Consider the following 17886-nt stretch of genomic DNA (forward strand, 5'->3'; position numbering starts at 1 on the left):
TTAGGTTATTATTTCGGTCAAACCACAAATTAAGGAATGAGTTTATAAAAATGGGAAAAATTAAAAACATAAAAAAGGGTTGTTCATTCAGTTTTTTTTTTAAAATAAGGAATGTCAAACTTTATAAATTGCCATAATGGGATTCTTAAATGTGTATAAATCTAAAAATGTATACTAATATGAATGATCAAAAACGATTTTATATGAATGGTCAAAAACGATTTAATATGAATGGTCAAATATTTAAATCGGTCGAAAATTTATTTAAGTTATAAATTATTCATTCGGTTTTTTTAACAAATAAGGAAAGCGAAAAGATATAAATTGTAATAATGGGATAATTAGGTTATTATTTCGGTCAAACCATAAATTAAGGAATGAGTTTATAAAAATGGAAAAAATTAAAAATATAAAAAAGGGTTGTTCATTCGGTTTTTAAAAAAAAATAAGGAATGTCAAACTCTATAAATTGTATTAATGGGATTCTTCAATGTGTATAAATATAAAAATGTAAACTAATACAAGATTGAAAATTATAATGAGATTTTAAATTAGACGGTATATTTGTCACTTAATTGGAAGTTGACAAAAACAATAGAATAATGATTATATTAATATAGGTAATTTAATGTACATTATAATCTTACAAATAAGGAATATACATGAATATTAAAAAAAATATACATCAATATTAAAAAAATTAAAAAAAATATATCTTATTAACTAATGTTCAATCCATGCAATTAGCTTATATGAGTCGGAACAATAACCTGAAACGATAAAGTCGAATATTAATAGTCATATTATGGAAGATTTTAATTATAATTTTATAACCAGAAAATTTGAATGGTCTTACCGGAAAAACGAAATAGTGATAATGGCGATGATATCTCCGATATTTATTTAGAAGGTAAAATGAAATATTCCGTACATCAATCGGGACAATAATCTGAAATAATAAAATTTTGTTATAACATTGATATTATGGAAGGTTTGAATTATAATTTATAACCGAAAAATTTAAATTGGCCTTACCGGAAAAAGAATAATGATAATGTCCATGGATGAAGCTAATTTTTATTTAGAACCTAAAAGAATAACATGTAAAAGAAAAAAATAATAATAAAAATATAAAACTTTAAATAAATATAAAACAATCATTGTTATAGGTATAGCACATGAACGGAAAAACTTACTGGAAAAACTTACCGGAAAAACGTAAATACGTAAAAATATTAGCTTCATCGCCGTTTTTTATTTAGAACCTAAACAGATTTTAAAAAAATCAGTTAACAATGAAAATAAAGATAAAAAAGGTTAGATCTACAATAACCGGAAGAAAATATGATGTTGCTGGAAATACATATATCAACAATCGGAAGGTTATTATAAAATAGAAACTTACCGGAAAACAATTAATAAGAATGTAGATCTAGTTTAGTCGGAAAATATGAGAGGGTGAAAGAAGATCCGGGTAATAAAGAAAGAGAGAAAAATATGTTTAGTGTAAAAAATTGTGAATTGTTAAGGTTTAAATATAAGGAAGTGGATGAGTTGACATGATTTTGAAAGGAAATTGGTGACATGGCAATAAGGTGGTATTGATGTGGATGTGCTAAAAAGTTGACAAGTGAAAATCTCATTTTGTTTTAATAGTATGTATAGATTATATCTTTTTTATTTGTATTGGATGATGTATCTTTTTTATAACACATCGGTTAGTAGTTACACTTATACCATTTCACATAAACTGACACGTCTCAATTTTGACAGAAGTTGTTTATAGCAACAATCTAGCGTTTAATGATAACAATTAATGTTTACCGGCATAAACGATTAGCCTTTTTAAGGTCAGCTTTGGAATCCTGGTCTTTGATGTGTTTTATCATTCTTTTTTTAATATAAGTTCCATTTGTAATTGTTACAGTGACTGGTACCGATCAATTCGACAACCCAAAAGCTAACCAATAAATGTTAAGCTTTCACTAAAGATTGTTTCACTCGATGCCAAAAGTTTATGCCAACCATTTAACTTAAGTGATCCAGTTCTTTGGGCCTGCTATTTAGATTTAACGTCATGGATCATTTATAATTTAACGTCATGCCACGTAGGTTTCACTCGAAAATATGTTTCAAACCACTCAATTGTGTAATGGTTTGACTCAACTGTGTAATGGTGTGTTGACTGTTGAGTGTTGTTATGCTAACTTGCTAAGATGGATGTCGGCGTTGGCCCACTACAAATGGGCAAGCACTAAAATCATAACAAATTTAGGGTGGGTTTTTGTCTCACATGTAGAGGCTCTACAGTAGAGCCGTAGAGGTGCACAAATCGGGTTTTTAAATATCCGGGTTCGGGTATGAAACCGGTTTACGGTATGACAGGGTAGGGTTCGAGTCTGGCTATTGCCTCTTAAAATCATATCCTATGCATCGGGTTCGAGTCGGGTATAGAATTGGGTATTCTAAAACCGGGTATTTGAATACCCTAATTCGGGTATTGAAAAAACCCTATTGTGGGTTTTTTCGGACTTTTTTCCGGGTATCTATCGGGTATATATTGTATTTTTTAAAAGGTTGCACTTCTAAGGATCTTTTTCGGGTATTTTTCGGGTATACATCGGGTATTGGAAAAACCCGATTCCGGGTATGGAACCAGTACGGGTATTCGGGTATTACCGGGTACAAATCGGGTCCGGTTCGGGTTTTAGTACCGAAATGCATACCTTATCCATACCCTATGGGTCGGGTCAGGTTCGGGTGCTAAAAACCCGGGTATTAAAAAACCGGTTCCGGGTTTTTATTTCGGATCAAGTTCCGGGTTCGAGTTTTTTTTTCACCTCTACTCACATGGCATAGTTTGGACTTTGGTATATAATATAGGACTAGTTATCGACAATTATTTTTTCCAATGTCTATAAAATTTCTTAACAATAATTTACATATTATTTTTTTAATTACATTGGATCGATATGATTTTTGTCCGACTTAATCAAGTAACAATTTTTGAGGTCCATAATCACACTATCTAAATATCCTCATTGACCCACATGTGGCGATATGTTTATATATTGTCTCTAAATATCTCTCTATTTCATAGTTATTCATTTCGAATAAAGATCCGGAGATGTTGGCTCTTGAATGCTAAATTTTCAAACATGACAAGCTTCAAATTATGTAACATTGTTAAGGTTTCCAAGAACCTCTTTGATGTTGTACCCCGATTTTGTTCGTTGAGAAGCCCCAGAACATTTGTCAACGCGACTAAACCATTGCAAAATGTAAGAATTTCATACGTCGGTCTGATTGTTGTTAGAGATGGACCAATAGACAATGAAGGGGAGCTTTTGGTACTCCTTTTCATGTCATGTGTTTTTATGTAAAATGTGTATGCAAACAAATATGTTTTCAATCGGGTTTCAAGCATTCTGTTTGATTTCATGTTTTGATACAACAAGAAATATAATTTGCCATGTGAACCACAGGAAAAAACGGATGAGAAGGTCGAAGAAACATGTCAAGAGGTAACAGACGCAGCCGACAAAGTAAAGGAAGGATTCAATGAGGTAGTTATGAAAATTATAATGATAGTTATTTTTTCTACGTAACATTATGATATCATAAATGACAATTTATATCGTATAAAAAGATTTTCTTTAGTCAATTGTTGTCATTTTTTTTTATAATTTGTTCATTTTAGGTTTCAAATATGAAAAAAGAAGTTATGGGAAAGCTTTCAGAAGCCAAGGAAAGTTTAACAAAACGCGCAGGCGAAAATGTTGTTGATGTTGCGGCGAAAAAAACTAAAGAACAGGTTATCAAGAAACTCAAATGAAAACTAATACAACTTTTTGAGGAAAATGAAATATGTTACTGCTAGTTTCTATGTATTATTTTCCTTCTCACTTGTATCATATATTTTATAGTAGAAGTTGTGTTATTTATAATTACTCTTGTTAAATTTATTAAAACTTGATTATAATTATGTTCCCAAATTTACAATATGTCATCACAGTGAGGGGGAGGGGGGTGGGGGCTAACGGGCTTGTGTGTGTTGGTCGGTGACTTTAATAGATCAGCTTCGGAAAGGTTGAACTCGGAGTTCATTGGGTCAAATGCGGAAGTGTTTAACAAATTCATCGAGGATGCGGATTTGACCGCATACCAAATGGGGGGTGGGTCATTCACATACGTGTCTGATAAAGGGGATTAAATTTAGTAAAATTGATCGGATCTTGGTATGTAAAGAATTCATGGGTTTATGGCCGTTGGCGACCGTAATGGTTCTTGCAAAGGAATACTCGGATCACAAACCGCTCCTTTTTTCTTCCGTGCCGGTTGACTTTGGACATATTCCTTTTCGTTTCTTCAATTCATGGCTTGATATCCCGGGTTTTGTTGATTATGTGGAACTTCAATGCAGGCGGTTCAGATTCACAGGCCCCGCAGATTTAGCCTTTACAACTAAGTTGCGATGGTTAAAATCAAGAATAAAATGGTGGTTGGAAAAGAAAAAGGGTGACGAGGAGAAGAGTTATTTGATGTATAAACATAAGCTCTTGGTCCTGGAAGGTTTGGCCGAGTCCAGGCTTTTAAAGGGCTGTTTGGTTCATTCAGATTTGAATGAGCATATGTCCCATTCAGCAACAACAGTAAGTCTGAATGATTCAGACCTAATTTTAACCATTAAGATGTTTTTCTATTTGGAACCAAATAGTCTGAAGTCTGAATGAATCAGATGTTTACATCTGAATGGTCCATTCAGATGTAAACAAACAGCCCCTAACTCAAAATGAGTTAGATTTAAGGATAGAATGTTTAGCTGCGGTGGCGGCCGCCGATCAGGTGAAACAGAAGGATCTAAGGCAAAAAGCTCGAGTGCGGTGGGCAGTGGAAGGTGATGAGAATTCATCATACTTCCATGCCGTGCTTAATGCTAACCTTAGTTCTAACAGAATTCATGGTTTCATGGTGAATGGTCAGTGGATTTCGAACCCACCGGCTCTAAAAAATATGGTCTTTGAGTTCTTCTCAGGTAAGTTCACGGAACCGATTAACTCAAGGCCAACACTGGTGTGCTCATATTTGAATACTTTGGACGTGACGGATTTTGATGCTTTGGCAGCCCCGTTTTCGGCGGGGGAAATTAAAGAGGCGGTTTGGGATTGTGAAGGGGATCGTGCTCCGGGTCCAGACGGATATAAATTTAAATTTTTAAAGAGGTTCTGGACATGTTTCCAATCTGATATAGCAAAAGTTTTTGAAGAATTCCACAATTATGTTGTTATTAGTCAAGGGTGTATGTCGTCTTTTATTGCTTTAATTCCAAAGGCGATGGACCATGCGGGTTTGGGGGATTTTAGGCCAACCAGTTTAATTGGTTGCCTAAATAAGGTAATTAAGTGCTTGCTAATCGACTTAAAAAGGTAATTGGGAAATTAATATCCGAGGAGCAATCCGCGTTTTTGGCCAAGCGAAGTATTATTGATGGTCCGCTTATAATTAATGAAGTGGTGTCATGGCTTCGGAGGACGGAAAGAAGGGGTATGTTGTTTAAGGTTGACATTGAAAAAGCTTACGACTCACTTAATTGGGAATTTTTGGACACAATTTTAGAACAAATGGATTTTCCCGATCGATGGAGGCGGTGGATTTCGACTATTTTGGTGACTGGACAACAATTAATCCTTGTAAATTGTCACATCCCCATCTTAGGCCTAGGAGTATGATCAATAGTTGGTACCACAAGTGTAAATAAATCAGAGTTACGTTAATTCAGCGGAAGTCTTATAAAACTTGTGGGTTTAATTTGTAAATATTTACATTAAACAAAAGTTGGGATTTTAAAAGATTCCCAAACTTAAGTACAAAAGATTACTTGTTTATGTTTTACAAACCACCATATTAAACTTATACAAAAGAAATCCGAGCCATCGGATATTAGTAATTCGTCATTGTTAAGCTCTAACTTTGTTCACCTGCAAAATGTAAGAAAATACGTCAGCAACGAATGCTGGTGAACACGCTGACGCAAAAATATTTCTTTTACTTTATTACCCCTCGAGACTGCGCCTGCCTCGGCCCAACGTGGCTTAGGAATAACAAAGTCAAATAACACATTATAAATATGAGCCTCTACTCTAGGCCACCTCAGCAAACACCGCAGCGTTCGATTTAGTTAAGTACCCGTAAATATACACATAAAGTCGTACTCCCTGCAGGAGAGCGTCCTACGACCAAGGGTGGTGCGATCATGCCCATACATCGCATAGTACCACCTATGTAAGGATCCAGACATACGTATATCACAGCCTGAGGGCTAGGTTTATACCCTTATTCATAACGGTTTTAGGAACACATAGTTCCTTGTAAATAATTTCAAATAACAAGTTTGACTCATTTTAAATAAGTAAAAGTTTGGGGGCGTATTCACCTTCTCGCTTTAGGATCGGCTTCACTCACCATCCAAGGGTCTTTCCCTTTCTTTATCTCGCACCTATAGTACGAGTATAAATATTTGTTAGTCGGATACACGATCCGGCTTAAGACCTTTAGTCTTATATCTCAATCCTCGATTGAACCTTTAGTTCAATTCTTATTTACTTGAAAACCTTTAGTTTAAAAGTAAGTTATAAACCTTTAGTTTATATTCAAAGCCCGACGTTTCTTCTTCTCCAAGAAACGTAATCATTTTCTTTTATTATTTAAGAATACTCTTTATTCATTAAATAATATTTCATAACAAAGAATATTTACATATATACTTACACACATATATACGTATTCATCACTATTCAATATCTATTCTTTCATTCATATCTTTGTTATGTTTTCTTTTCTTTGTTTTTCTTTTATCGAGGTATCGAGTATAACCTCGACTTAAGGCTTAAGCCTTTAATATAATATTCGAATTATATTGAATTCTTTATTACGCCTAATCTTAATGGCGTATAGAAACTCTAGAGAATTGAGCAGCACTCCGACGCCGCTTTACCTTTCTTGATCAACTTTGATATGCCAACTTCAACACTCGTCGGCACGTATTTCGGGACTCTTTGCCATAACAACGCCTTTTTAATGAATGAGGGTGGAGGGTGGCACAAACTTCGAGGAAACGATTGTACACAAACAAAAGATCATGGCACGCTTATCGAGGCAAATCGTTTATATGATTGTCGGGTTGAAGAGAGAGGCTAGTGAGAGAGTGAACAACTGATTTGGGATGTGGAAATGAGCAGCCCATGGCTGCTATTTATAGGCGAAATTTTGGTCCCTATCGCGTGTTCCTCAGCAGACCTATCGCGTATCGCGATATAGGTCTGCTGACTCACAGCGTAGACCTGCCACGTGTCGACACATTGCAGGCACCGCTCCACATGGCAACACGTGGCAACAGTGTTGCCACGTGGTGACACGTGGCGATAACCAGTGCCACGTGGCACACGTGTCAACATGTGTCAGGTATCCCATCGCGATACGCGATGGGGCTCTCCTCTGACTTATCGCGTAGAGCGATAGGTCAGGAAATCAGAATTTTCAATTTAAACCCTCAACTTTGGAATTTGGAAATTTTAGTCCCTAGACTTTGGAAAGTTGATACTTTGAACTCGAAATTTTCATGTTGTTACATAAATGGGTCACCGACTCATGAGTTCGCATGCTCCCGGGGTCTTCGACAAGGGGATCCAATCTCCCCATTTCTATTTATAATTGCTATGGAGGCTCTGACTGGGGTAATGAAACGAGCAAGTAACAAGGGGTTGTACCGTGGTCTTAGATGTGGGGTTGATGGCCTGTTACTAACTCACTTCATTTACGCTGATGATGTGGTATTTTTAGGCGAGTGGGAAGAAAGTAATGTGCTGAATCTGAGACGAATTCTGAGGTGCTTTTATATGGTCTCGGGATTAAAAATAATCTCTCTAAAAGTTGGTTATATGGCACTAAAGTAGAAGAACAAGAGAGGATGGAAATGGCGTATTTATTAAAGTGCAAAACTGGAGGTTTTCCGTTCCGTCATTTGGGATTGCAAGTGGGAGGGAACATGAACCTAATTAAATCATGGGATCCGGTGGTTGATGTGTTTTGTAAACGGCTCTTGGTATGGAAAGCGAAAAATTTATCGTTTGGAAGTAGGGTAACGCCTTAACGGTGTTAAAATCGGTATTGAATTCGCTTCCAACTTATTATTTTTCAATGTTTAAAGCCCTGGATGGGGTGTTGGAGAAGTTGGAACGGTTGAGATGAGTGTTTTTTTGGGGAGGATCGGATGATAATAATAAAATAAATTGGGTGGCATGGGAAAAGGTTATTGCTCCGATTGAGTTTAGTGGGTTGGGCTTCGGTTCGTTACGGGAGGCTAACCTGGCTATGTTAGCTAAGTGGTGGTGGAGGTTCAAAATAGAAAAACACGGACTTTGGAGGAGGGTTGTTTGGGCTTTCCATCATACATCTAGGTCGTGGTTATCCTTACCGGGGAGAATGACGTTTACGGGCCCTTGGAAACAAATAGCTGGTGTTCAAGCCAAATTCGAAGGTTTAGGAGTCAACCTTAAGAAAGCATTTAAATGCAAGGTTCAGAACGGACGGAACACGATGTTTTGGCTTGAGACTTGGAATGGTGACGAGCCGTTGTTCATTCAGTTTCCTTTATTGTTCCAGCTTGAGGCATCAACAAATTGTTTAGTTTCGGACATGTTGACTATGTATGGTGGTGAGATATGTGGAACATGGGAGTGGTCTAGAGAACCATCCTCTAGTGGGGAAATCATGGAGTTGAGAAACCTACTGCTAGTATTCCAAAATATTAGACTTGGGGTGGGTGAGGACCAATGGGTTTGGTTATTGGATGAGTCAAATGAGTTTTCTGTTAGAAGTTTAAAGAAGGTTATGAATAAGGAGATAGGGGCTGTTGGAGACTACATGATCGGGTGGAATAATTGGGTTCCTAAAAAGGTTTGTATCCTTGCTTGGAGGGCTGAAATGGAGAGATTACGGACCCGTGTCTCGTTAGCTAAACGTAATGTGGCGGTACCATCGATCGTTTGTCCGATTTGTGGGGAAATCGAGGAATCGGCGAAGCATATTTTTGTGTCGTGTTCTTTCGCACAAGTAACGTGGCAAGTAATCTCACAGTGGTGCAAGGTCCCGTCCTTCTTTGCTTTTAGTATCCGAGATATATTGGACATTTACAAGGCTTCCGAAGAAGAAAGCAAAACGTTTTCATGCTATTTGTCTTATTACGATGTGGTGTATTTGGATGGCTCGGAATGAAGTGGTGTTCAACCGAAAACCAATTCATTTGAGTAATGTGGTGGGAAATATTAAAGCATTGGGATATTTGTGGGTGCGATCAAGATCGAACATGTTGGCATTAACATGAGAAAGATGGTGTTCTTTTAATGTTAATGTGTAAATGTAATCTTTGGTTTTTTATGTTTTGTTTTGGTGTTTTCAGTGGTGCCTTTTTGTATTGGGTCGGTTAGCTTCTTGCTATTCCGCGTTTTGGCGTTGTATAAAATTTATTTGGTCGTTTAAAAAAAACAAGCAACATTTACATAACATACTCGCTAAACCCATGTCATATCACCAAGGAATAACGCCAATCACTGTTACAACCAACGGTTAATGGGTGCCGACCCCATGTTCAGCCCCTTGGGGCGCTAGTGCAGTAGCGAATAAATGGATTTAAGGTTGTGGGCCCATAATCAAGTCTAAACAATGAATATTATTCATTCAAATATACATATAACAAAATGATTATAAACTTTGGTTTGTTAAAGCTCTTCACTACACATGATTTAGTTAGTTGATGTCTCTTACTGTCTACGTGACAGTAACGTAACTATACATTTGATTTAACTAACAATCTTCCATAACACTAGGTCTAATGTAGTGTTTCTGTATTTTGGATTAAATGAAAGTTAGATATTCATTTCATTAAAGCAAATGAAAATAGAATATTTACTTTGTAATAATGCATGTTCAATGGAATATATACGATTAATATAATAAAAAATAGTTCATATTAAAAAAGGAAAATAATGAAATATGTGAATCTCAAGGTAAAATCATCTTTAGCAAGATTCCCTGCATTCACATTACGCCATTCACACCCATGGTAGTATGGTGCCATCATCAGAGCACAAAGTACACATAAACTTTCCGTATTTGTAATGGATGCATAACAGGGTTGTACCCTTTGTAGATTAATGTGTACCCTATCATTGGAAATGGAAATGTCAGAAAAAAAAACCTAAAAAGGTGGATGGTGTAATCAAAGGAAAAGGTTACAGTTTAGGAATCAATTATTTGATACAACTAACTTCCATCATGACTTGCCTCCATTTATTGTAGTAAACAAAATCTATGAATGAATATTTTGATGTTATGTTTTTATATAAAATCATTTAAAAAATGTAACATGCATAGTTATTTAAACAATGTAATAGTCCCTAAGAAATATGATATGGTGATAAAGTATTTTTGTTCCTGTATCTTAGAAGTAGAGTTCAAATACTACATGTTGCATGTATATTTGAAAAAGCATATTAAAGAAACAATGAAATAATCAGCTAGATAATAAGTTAATCAACAAAGTGACTACAGGAAGAGTCAAGCATTCAATTGACTCGTTTTTTTATCAAATTTTTTTTATGGGTCTTTAGTCTTTACAGATTGTGTTTAGTTCAGTTAAAAGCAACCACCTTCGACACCCCCCCCCCCCTTTTATCGCCTTTGTCTCTGCCACCACCACTCTCTACCACAACTGAAACCTCCTCGCCGTGACACCTCCACAATTGATGTGACTAAACCCATTTTTCTTAAAACTAACCCGTATCTACACGGACGTGTCACCAAACCTATTAAATTGATCTCTCCCGCATTAGCAGGCTTGCCCGACCCCAAACTAACTATAGTTAATTAATTAAATGCCTTTTAAAACAAGACAACCCCCCCCCCCCCCCCACCCCCACCCCACACACACACACAACAACAACATCCCATTACACAATAAGCACCCCTTACTACACTTGTTCTTTAGCTATCCTAATAAGTCAAATACGTTTCGTATATATATTATTGATGATAAGAATAAGATTACAAACATTACTTTTGTTATAAATAAAATGGTACTGGCTATTGGAGCTTTGATAAATACTTGTAATGAAAGTGCTCTATACTCTACAGGATAATGGGTTTTAAATCTATAGCATTTTTGTAACAAGTGAAAATTATATAGACAAGGTATGGTTACTGTGATCAGCTGACGTAGAGTCGTAGACCACGTCAACCAGATAGTTTGTGTAGCCTTTTGCAGACGAGGTCCAACTAACAATCCAACGCGTTCCCCATGTCTACAACAAAATGTACACAACACACGATAATCTTATATACCATCGATGGAGGCCTTATGCGTGCCAACATTGTACACAAAACGTCTCGGCTATAAAACACAAAACCCTCCTTCTCCAACCGAACCTTAAACACCACCTACGTCACTTTTATCATGTCACACAAATTATAACACATGTAAAACTAAAAAAATAATCAAAAATTTATTTATCATACATACATTCCCATGGACATTACACAAATTGATCCCGAATAGAGTATTAATTTTAATTAATAATTATTATAATACTAAACCCATTAAAATCTTAACTAAACTCCACACAAAATAAATAAAAAAACCACACTTTCTTTTTAAAAAACACCCGCCAAATTAAGTTTAAACCATATTCACTTGTATGGACCTTTAGAACAAGACGAGTACAACGACGAACCAGAGAAGCTGTTAGGATTACTCGTCACCACACCGCTACCCGCCGCAGCCGATGACGACGCTGTCGCCCGAGGCTCGGGTGATCCTTTCAAAAGAGCATCCACTTTCGCATACTCTTCCCTTTCGTGTTTAATTTCTTTTAACATTGCTGCCACATCTTTCATTGTTGGTCTTTCTTCGGGCAACGAGTAGACGCATAGTAACGCAATGCCTAATGTTTGCATCAATTCCTCTATGTCGGATTCGGGTCGGGATAGTAAGCTTGGGTCGAGTACCTTGGTCCATTCTTTTCTTTGTTTTACCCAATCTACGACGTGTAATCCGTCTGGAATTGTGGGGTCGATAGGTTGTTTCCCGGTTAATACTTCGAGCATGACCACCCCGTAGCTGTAGACGTCACTCTTTTCCGTTATTTTCATTGAGTACCCGTATTCTATGGTGAAAATAGAGATAAAAAGTTAGTGCACACAATGTGTTTGATAAAATGTCTAGGCCTGTAAATGAACCGAACGTTCATGAACTGATGAACGAGCATGAACACGTGTTTTGTTTGTTTATTTACGTTCGTTTATGTTCATTTAAATTATAATAAATACATAAGTAGTTATAATTTATAATTATAAATATAAGCAAAAAAGGGGCGCTTGTGTGTGTGTGTATGTTCTTTTATGTTTGTTTAAATTTGTTTTCTTATGCTCGTTTGTATTTGTTCACGTTCATGAACTGTTCGTTTAGGTTTCAAACGGGCGAACATATTCTTAATGAACGAATATGTACAAAAAAACTTGTTTGATTATATGTTCGTGTTCATGTTCATAAGTTAAATGCACGAACACGAACATGCCACCGTTCGTGTTCGTTTGATTCATTTACAGGACTAAAATATGTAACACAAAAATAAAACAATTAAAATCAATACCAGGAGCGATGTATCCATAGGAACCTGCGATTGTTTTTGACGATCGAGCGAAATCACCATCATTGACCAGCTTTGCAAGCCCGAAGTCTGCAATGTAAGCCTCGAATTCCAGACCGATTAGAATATTATTAGCCTTGATATCTCTATGAACAATAGGAGGAACACAGTCATGGTGCAAATAAGCCAGTCCTTCTGCAGCCCCTAGCAAGATTCGGTACCTCAAATCCCACTCCAACGAGCTCCCCATTCGTTCATGTAGCAGGCTACCGAGACTCCCGTTAGGCATATAATCGTACATCAACAACCTCGTTTTCTTGTTCCAACAACACCCCAGAAACCGAACAATGTTCTTGTGTCTCACCGAACCCAAAGTTTTCACTTCTGCTGAAAACGAGTCACGTACTGCAGACTTCTCGTCTTCATAACCACCATCAACCGTCATTGATGGCCACAGTTTCTTCACAGCTATGATCTCACCATTGTCCATATCGGCCCGATACACCACACCAGAACATCCTTTTCCAATAACATTCGTGTCCACTAAACATTTCAAGATTCGGTCAACCGAGATATTAAGCTTTTGAAATGGAGTGAACTGCCATGGCCACGACTCGCCTAACTCTGAAACATCATCACCTCTAGCTCCTCGTCTTGCACGCAGAACCGCAGCCACACCCATGACCATCATGGCTATGGTCAAAGTAATCAACAATGCAAGTGCAAGTTTTAACCTTTTAGCATTTCTTGACTTATATTCATCTTTCCCATTACCAGATTCCGCCACACTGCTTAAAAAGCAAGAATCTTTACCAAAAGAACATAACCCTTGATTCCCAGCAAGATCCGCTTCGGTTAACTGCCTAAAAAGCTTGTTGTCGGGTAAATATCCTGTAAAGTTGTTATACGAGATATTTAACGACACAAGGTTGTCAAGGTGCGAAAGCGGGCTCAGGTTTCCTTCTAGCTTGTTGTATGACATGTCAAGAGTTGAAAGCTTGCTAAGTTGACCAATTTGACCTGGGATAGGCCCGGTCAACCCGTTGCAGCTCAAGTTCAATGCAATCTCTAGCGCCTGGATATTCCCCAACTCAGACGGGATCTCACCCGATAACTTATTACTGCTCAGGTCTAAAAACTGTAAACCCGAGCAGAGCTGGAGCGATCCGGGAATCGCTCCAGAAAACTCATTCTGGCTCATGACGAGTTTGTTTAACGACACTAGCCGCCCTAAACTAGACGGTATCGGACCGTCAAGGTGGTTTCTTGAAACATCCAAAACCTGGAGACCCGATAATGACGATAAAGACTCGGGTAACGGCCCGTTCAACATATTATTGCTAAGGTCTATCATTTGCAGTTCACTACAACTAGCAATCTCATCAGGAACCGCCCCGGATATCCGATTCCCCGACAAATCAAGAAAGTTTATGCTTTTCAAACCCGAAATTTCTCTAGGGATTTCACCCGTGATTCGATTATTCCCCAATCTTAACCTCACCAACGAAGTCGAATTCCCAATTTCTCGCGGTATGGAACCCGAGATATCATTGGAAATCAGAAGCAACTTGGTTAAATTTTGCAGCTGAAACAACCCTGATGGAATACTACCGGTGAGTGAGTTATGTGACAAATCTAATGCTTGAAGGTTGCTACAACTTCCTAAACTTGCAGGAATACTTCCTTCAAGATTATTATCCCACGCGAAAAACACTTCAAGATTCGTTAACCTTCCAATCTCAGAAGGAATCAACCCTGATATTTGATTAGTATCAAGCTGCAATTGTTGCAGATTGATTGCATTTGCAAGACCAACAGGTATTGAACCAGACACATTATTGTTACTGATCATGAACTCTACCAACTCAACTAGATTACCAGTGGAAGCTGGAAGCATCCCAGATAAAGAGTTCAATGAAACATCAAACATTTTAAGTTTAGTACAGTTTCCTATTTCCTCAGGGATTGAACCTATAAAATTATTCTGCCATAACAATAACTTTTCAAGTTTTTTCAAGTTACCAATTTGTGGAATAATGGGACCAGTAATACTATTTTCATAAATAAACACTTCCACAAGCTCAGTACAGTTGCCAAGCTCGGGCGGAAGCTCGCCCGAGAGCATCGCAGTGTAAATCGACAAAGTTTGGAGCTTGGTAAGCTTACCGATTGAGCTCGGGAGCGACCCGGATATCCGAGTGTCAGCGAGTCCCAAAACGGTGAGATTACCACAGTTTCCAATCTCATATGGAATGTTACCACTGAGGTCATTGTTTCCGCCTGCGCGGATGACCTCCAGGCTTCCCAACCGACCGATATCGGTTGGGATGCTGCCAGAGAGTCTATTGTCATGTAACAACAGACTCTTGAGGCTCTTACAGTTTCCTAACTGGTATGGGATTTTACCAGTTAGTTTGTTGGAGTTTAATATTAAGTTTTGGAGGTTTTGAAGTAAGCCAATGGAATTTGGGATGGGACCCACTAAGCTGTTTGAGCTTAAATCTATGGTGATGAGTTCTTGGCAGCCACCAAGGTCATCAGAGAGTGTTCCGGTGATGTTAGCACCGGAGATTACGAGTGTATTGAGGTGCGGAAATGATGAAAGATTAGTAGGCATTGGTAGCTGTAATGGGATTGACTGGATATTAATCTCGGTAACAAAACCTGCCGCGTTGCATTTAATGTAATCCCATTTGCATGGGTTAATATTAGTGTCGTCGGTAGCCCTCCATGTTGAAAAGTAAGGGTTACCGGCGACACTGTTACCCCAGCCATGAAGCCACGTGTATAGCACACTGGCTTCATGGTTAGGGCCGCCGTCGCTGCTGATGGTGACGGTAACATCAGCAGCAGCGACGACGGAAAACAAAAGCAAGAAAAGGGTTGTTAAGGGAATGAAAAAGAAGTTAATATGGGAATGGTTATTGGGTTTAGAGCAAGATAACATCGACATTTGTTTCCTCAAATTGCAAACTTTTCTTGGGTTTGTGTAATTTGAGGTTTTGGGTTTGCTGTTGGTTTTCTTAATCTTTGTGTTACTCTCTCTCTAAAAGACTAAAACCATATTCTTTTTTCATGGGTTTTCTTGGCTGGTTTAAACATTGGTGTAGTGATCAAGAAATAGCACAGGTTTCATGGCGAATATTGTTATAAAAAACTTATAACAAAGATTAAACAAATATTAAATAAATACCTAGAGATTTGCAAAATTAGCAGGCACCCACCACCCCCTACCCCTACCCCCACCCCACCCCACCCTCACCCCACTGTAATTTGTTAAAAATGTTATTAGTTTAATGTTGCTTTGATAAACTTGTTGTTGACTCCACCAGTAAACCACTAGACAGAGTGAGTGTGGGAGCAGTTAGGCATCAATATGAAGTCACTATGTTTTCCCATTTCACCATTTTTATATTATATCATCTTTACCCTTTGTCTCATGGTCTTTGGTACAAGTTTTTAAACCTTGGGTGCAAGTAAATGAAGCAATGTAGTAAAATGATTTTCAACACAAGACATCATTGATGGTTGTTGGAAGTATTATCCTAGTATGGATGGAACAGTGCTAGCTGTAATTCACAAACTTTTATACACTTAAAAACAATTATGGGACTGAGTATAGTCTTTTTAGGGGAAATATGACATAAAACAATATTTTTGAATGTTGTTATGTTAGAAGGGAAAATATACACTTTAGCAATTATGTGACAGCATGTTGTTACAAAAATATACACTTAAAACAATTATGATATAGAATATAGGTACAAAAATATTACTATATTATCCTTATGTTCGCAATGCTTCACGGGATGATTTTTACTCGTCTAAGAGCATTGATGTTTATAGGGTTAACACCCGAAAACCAACAGCATCAACCTCCCATGCGGAAGAACGAATTTTATCAAAAAGACGGATTTTATTAATCTATTATTTTCATGAGTCGGTAAACGGGTTGTATATAAATTTGCCTTTTACATGGATTGATACATGAAGAGATATGGTCCTGGATCAGGATCGGATGCGGACTATTTTTTTCCGACTTAAAACTACTATAATTTAATTAAAATTGATTTGAATGAATGAAGTGGCATAACGAATTCTGATGTGACCAATTGACAAAGTCCAGTCCATGTATAGACATAAATTTGATGGGTCAAGTCATTGTTCAGACTAGAGGTGTACAAATCGGGTATTATGAAAAACCGGGTTCGAGTATGACTGGGTATTGAAAAATCGGGTATTAACAATAATCGGGTCGGGTTCGGGTCGGGTATTGGCTTGAAAAACCATACCCTGTGTACCGGGTTCGGGTAGGGTATTGAACCGGGTCTTCAATACCCGGGTATTTGAAGACCCTATTTTCGGGTATTGAAAAAAACCCGTTTTATGGGTTTTGAATACCCTATTTCCGGATATTAAAAAAATACCCATTTTCTGCAATTTTCTTCTATTAACGGGTCTGCTTCATTTTTTTATCCTAACTCCATTTTTTGCATACAAACTTCAAAGTTCATTTAAACATACATAAACAACTAAACAAGGATACAAAAAACATATATTTTATGTGTTTTCAGTTGTTGTTTAGTATATCAAAAAGTGTTGCTCTAAACAAGTATTTATATCATATACGTGCTCCAAAAAAGATCTCTTGGAGAACGACTATAGATCTATGTACAGCCACACAAAAACATATGCACAAACACTAATATCCTAGCATGCAAAAAATCTCGTTCGGGTATGCAAAAAACCCGGGTTTCGGGTATAACTAGAACCTGGTTTCGGGCATAGTTTAAACCGGGTTTCGGGTATACCTAAAACCGGGTTTCGGGTATTATCGGGTTTAGATCGGGTACGGGTTCGGGTTCGGGTTTCAACATTGAAAGTCATACCCTATCCGTACCCTACGGGTAGGGTCGGGTTTGGGTTCGGGTATTAAAAACCCGGGTTTTAGAAAAACCGGTTCTGAGTTTTTTTTCGAGTCCGGTTCCGGGTTCGGGTTTTTTGTGCACCTCTAGTTCAGACCATATGATTAGCTGACCTATTACCCATGCTATTAAGTGACAAATTGACTTCCTGTTTACAGTCATTGACCATTGTCAAAAAAAATATTTGTCGGGCCGGTTCAAGTTCTCTCCGGTTTAAGCTTATAACAAATTAACAATATAGGACAAGTTGATTTAACTTG

The 17886-nt window shown here is 37.4% G+C and overlaps 1 protein-coding gene across 1 annotated transcript; it reads right to left on the minus strand.

Annotated features, from left to right (window-relative positions):
- Window positions 1-11389: 11389 nt before the first annotated feature.
- Window positions 11390-15853, minus strand: LOC143574963 (uncharacterized). The gene is made up of 2 exons (XM_077059450.1): window positions 12705-15853; window positions 11390-12218 (listed from the first exon to the last, which is right to left on the minus strand). The coding sequence occupies exons 1-2, from the start codon at window positions 15652-15654 to the stop codon at window positions 11743-11745; spliced, it is 3426 nt and encodes a 1141-aa protein (XP_076915565.1). The 5' UTR covers window positions 15655-15853; the 3' UTR covers window positions 11390-11742.
- Between the last annotated feature and the right edge of the window lie 2033 nt (window positions 15854-17886).

This window comes from Bidens hawaiensis, unplaced genomic scaffold, assembly GCF_021521415.1.
Source record: "Bidens hawaiensis isolate Kalapana, Puna unplaced genomic scaffold, B.hawaiensis_p1.1 tig00027229_1, whole genome shotgun sequence".
NCBI classification, from domain to species: Eukaryota; Viridiplantae; Streptophyta; class Magnoliopsida; order Asterales; family Asteraceae; genus Bidens; species Bidens hawaiensis.

Excerpts from the sequence above, each read along its gene's own strand:
- LOC143574963 (XM_077059450.1), bottom strand. The coding sequence starts at position 15,654 with ATGTCGATGTTATCTTGCTCTAAACCCAATAACCATTCCCATATTAAC. Across the intron at positions 12,219-12,704 it reads CTATGGATACATCGCTCCTG|AATACGGGTACTCAATGAAA; the intron begins GTATTGATTTTA and ends TTTTCACCATAG.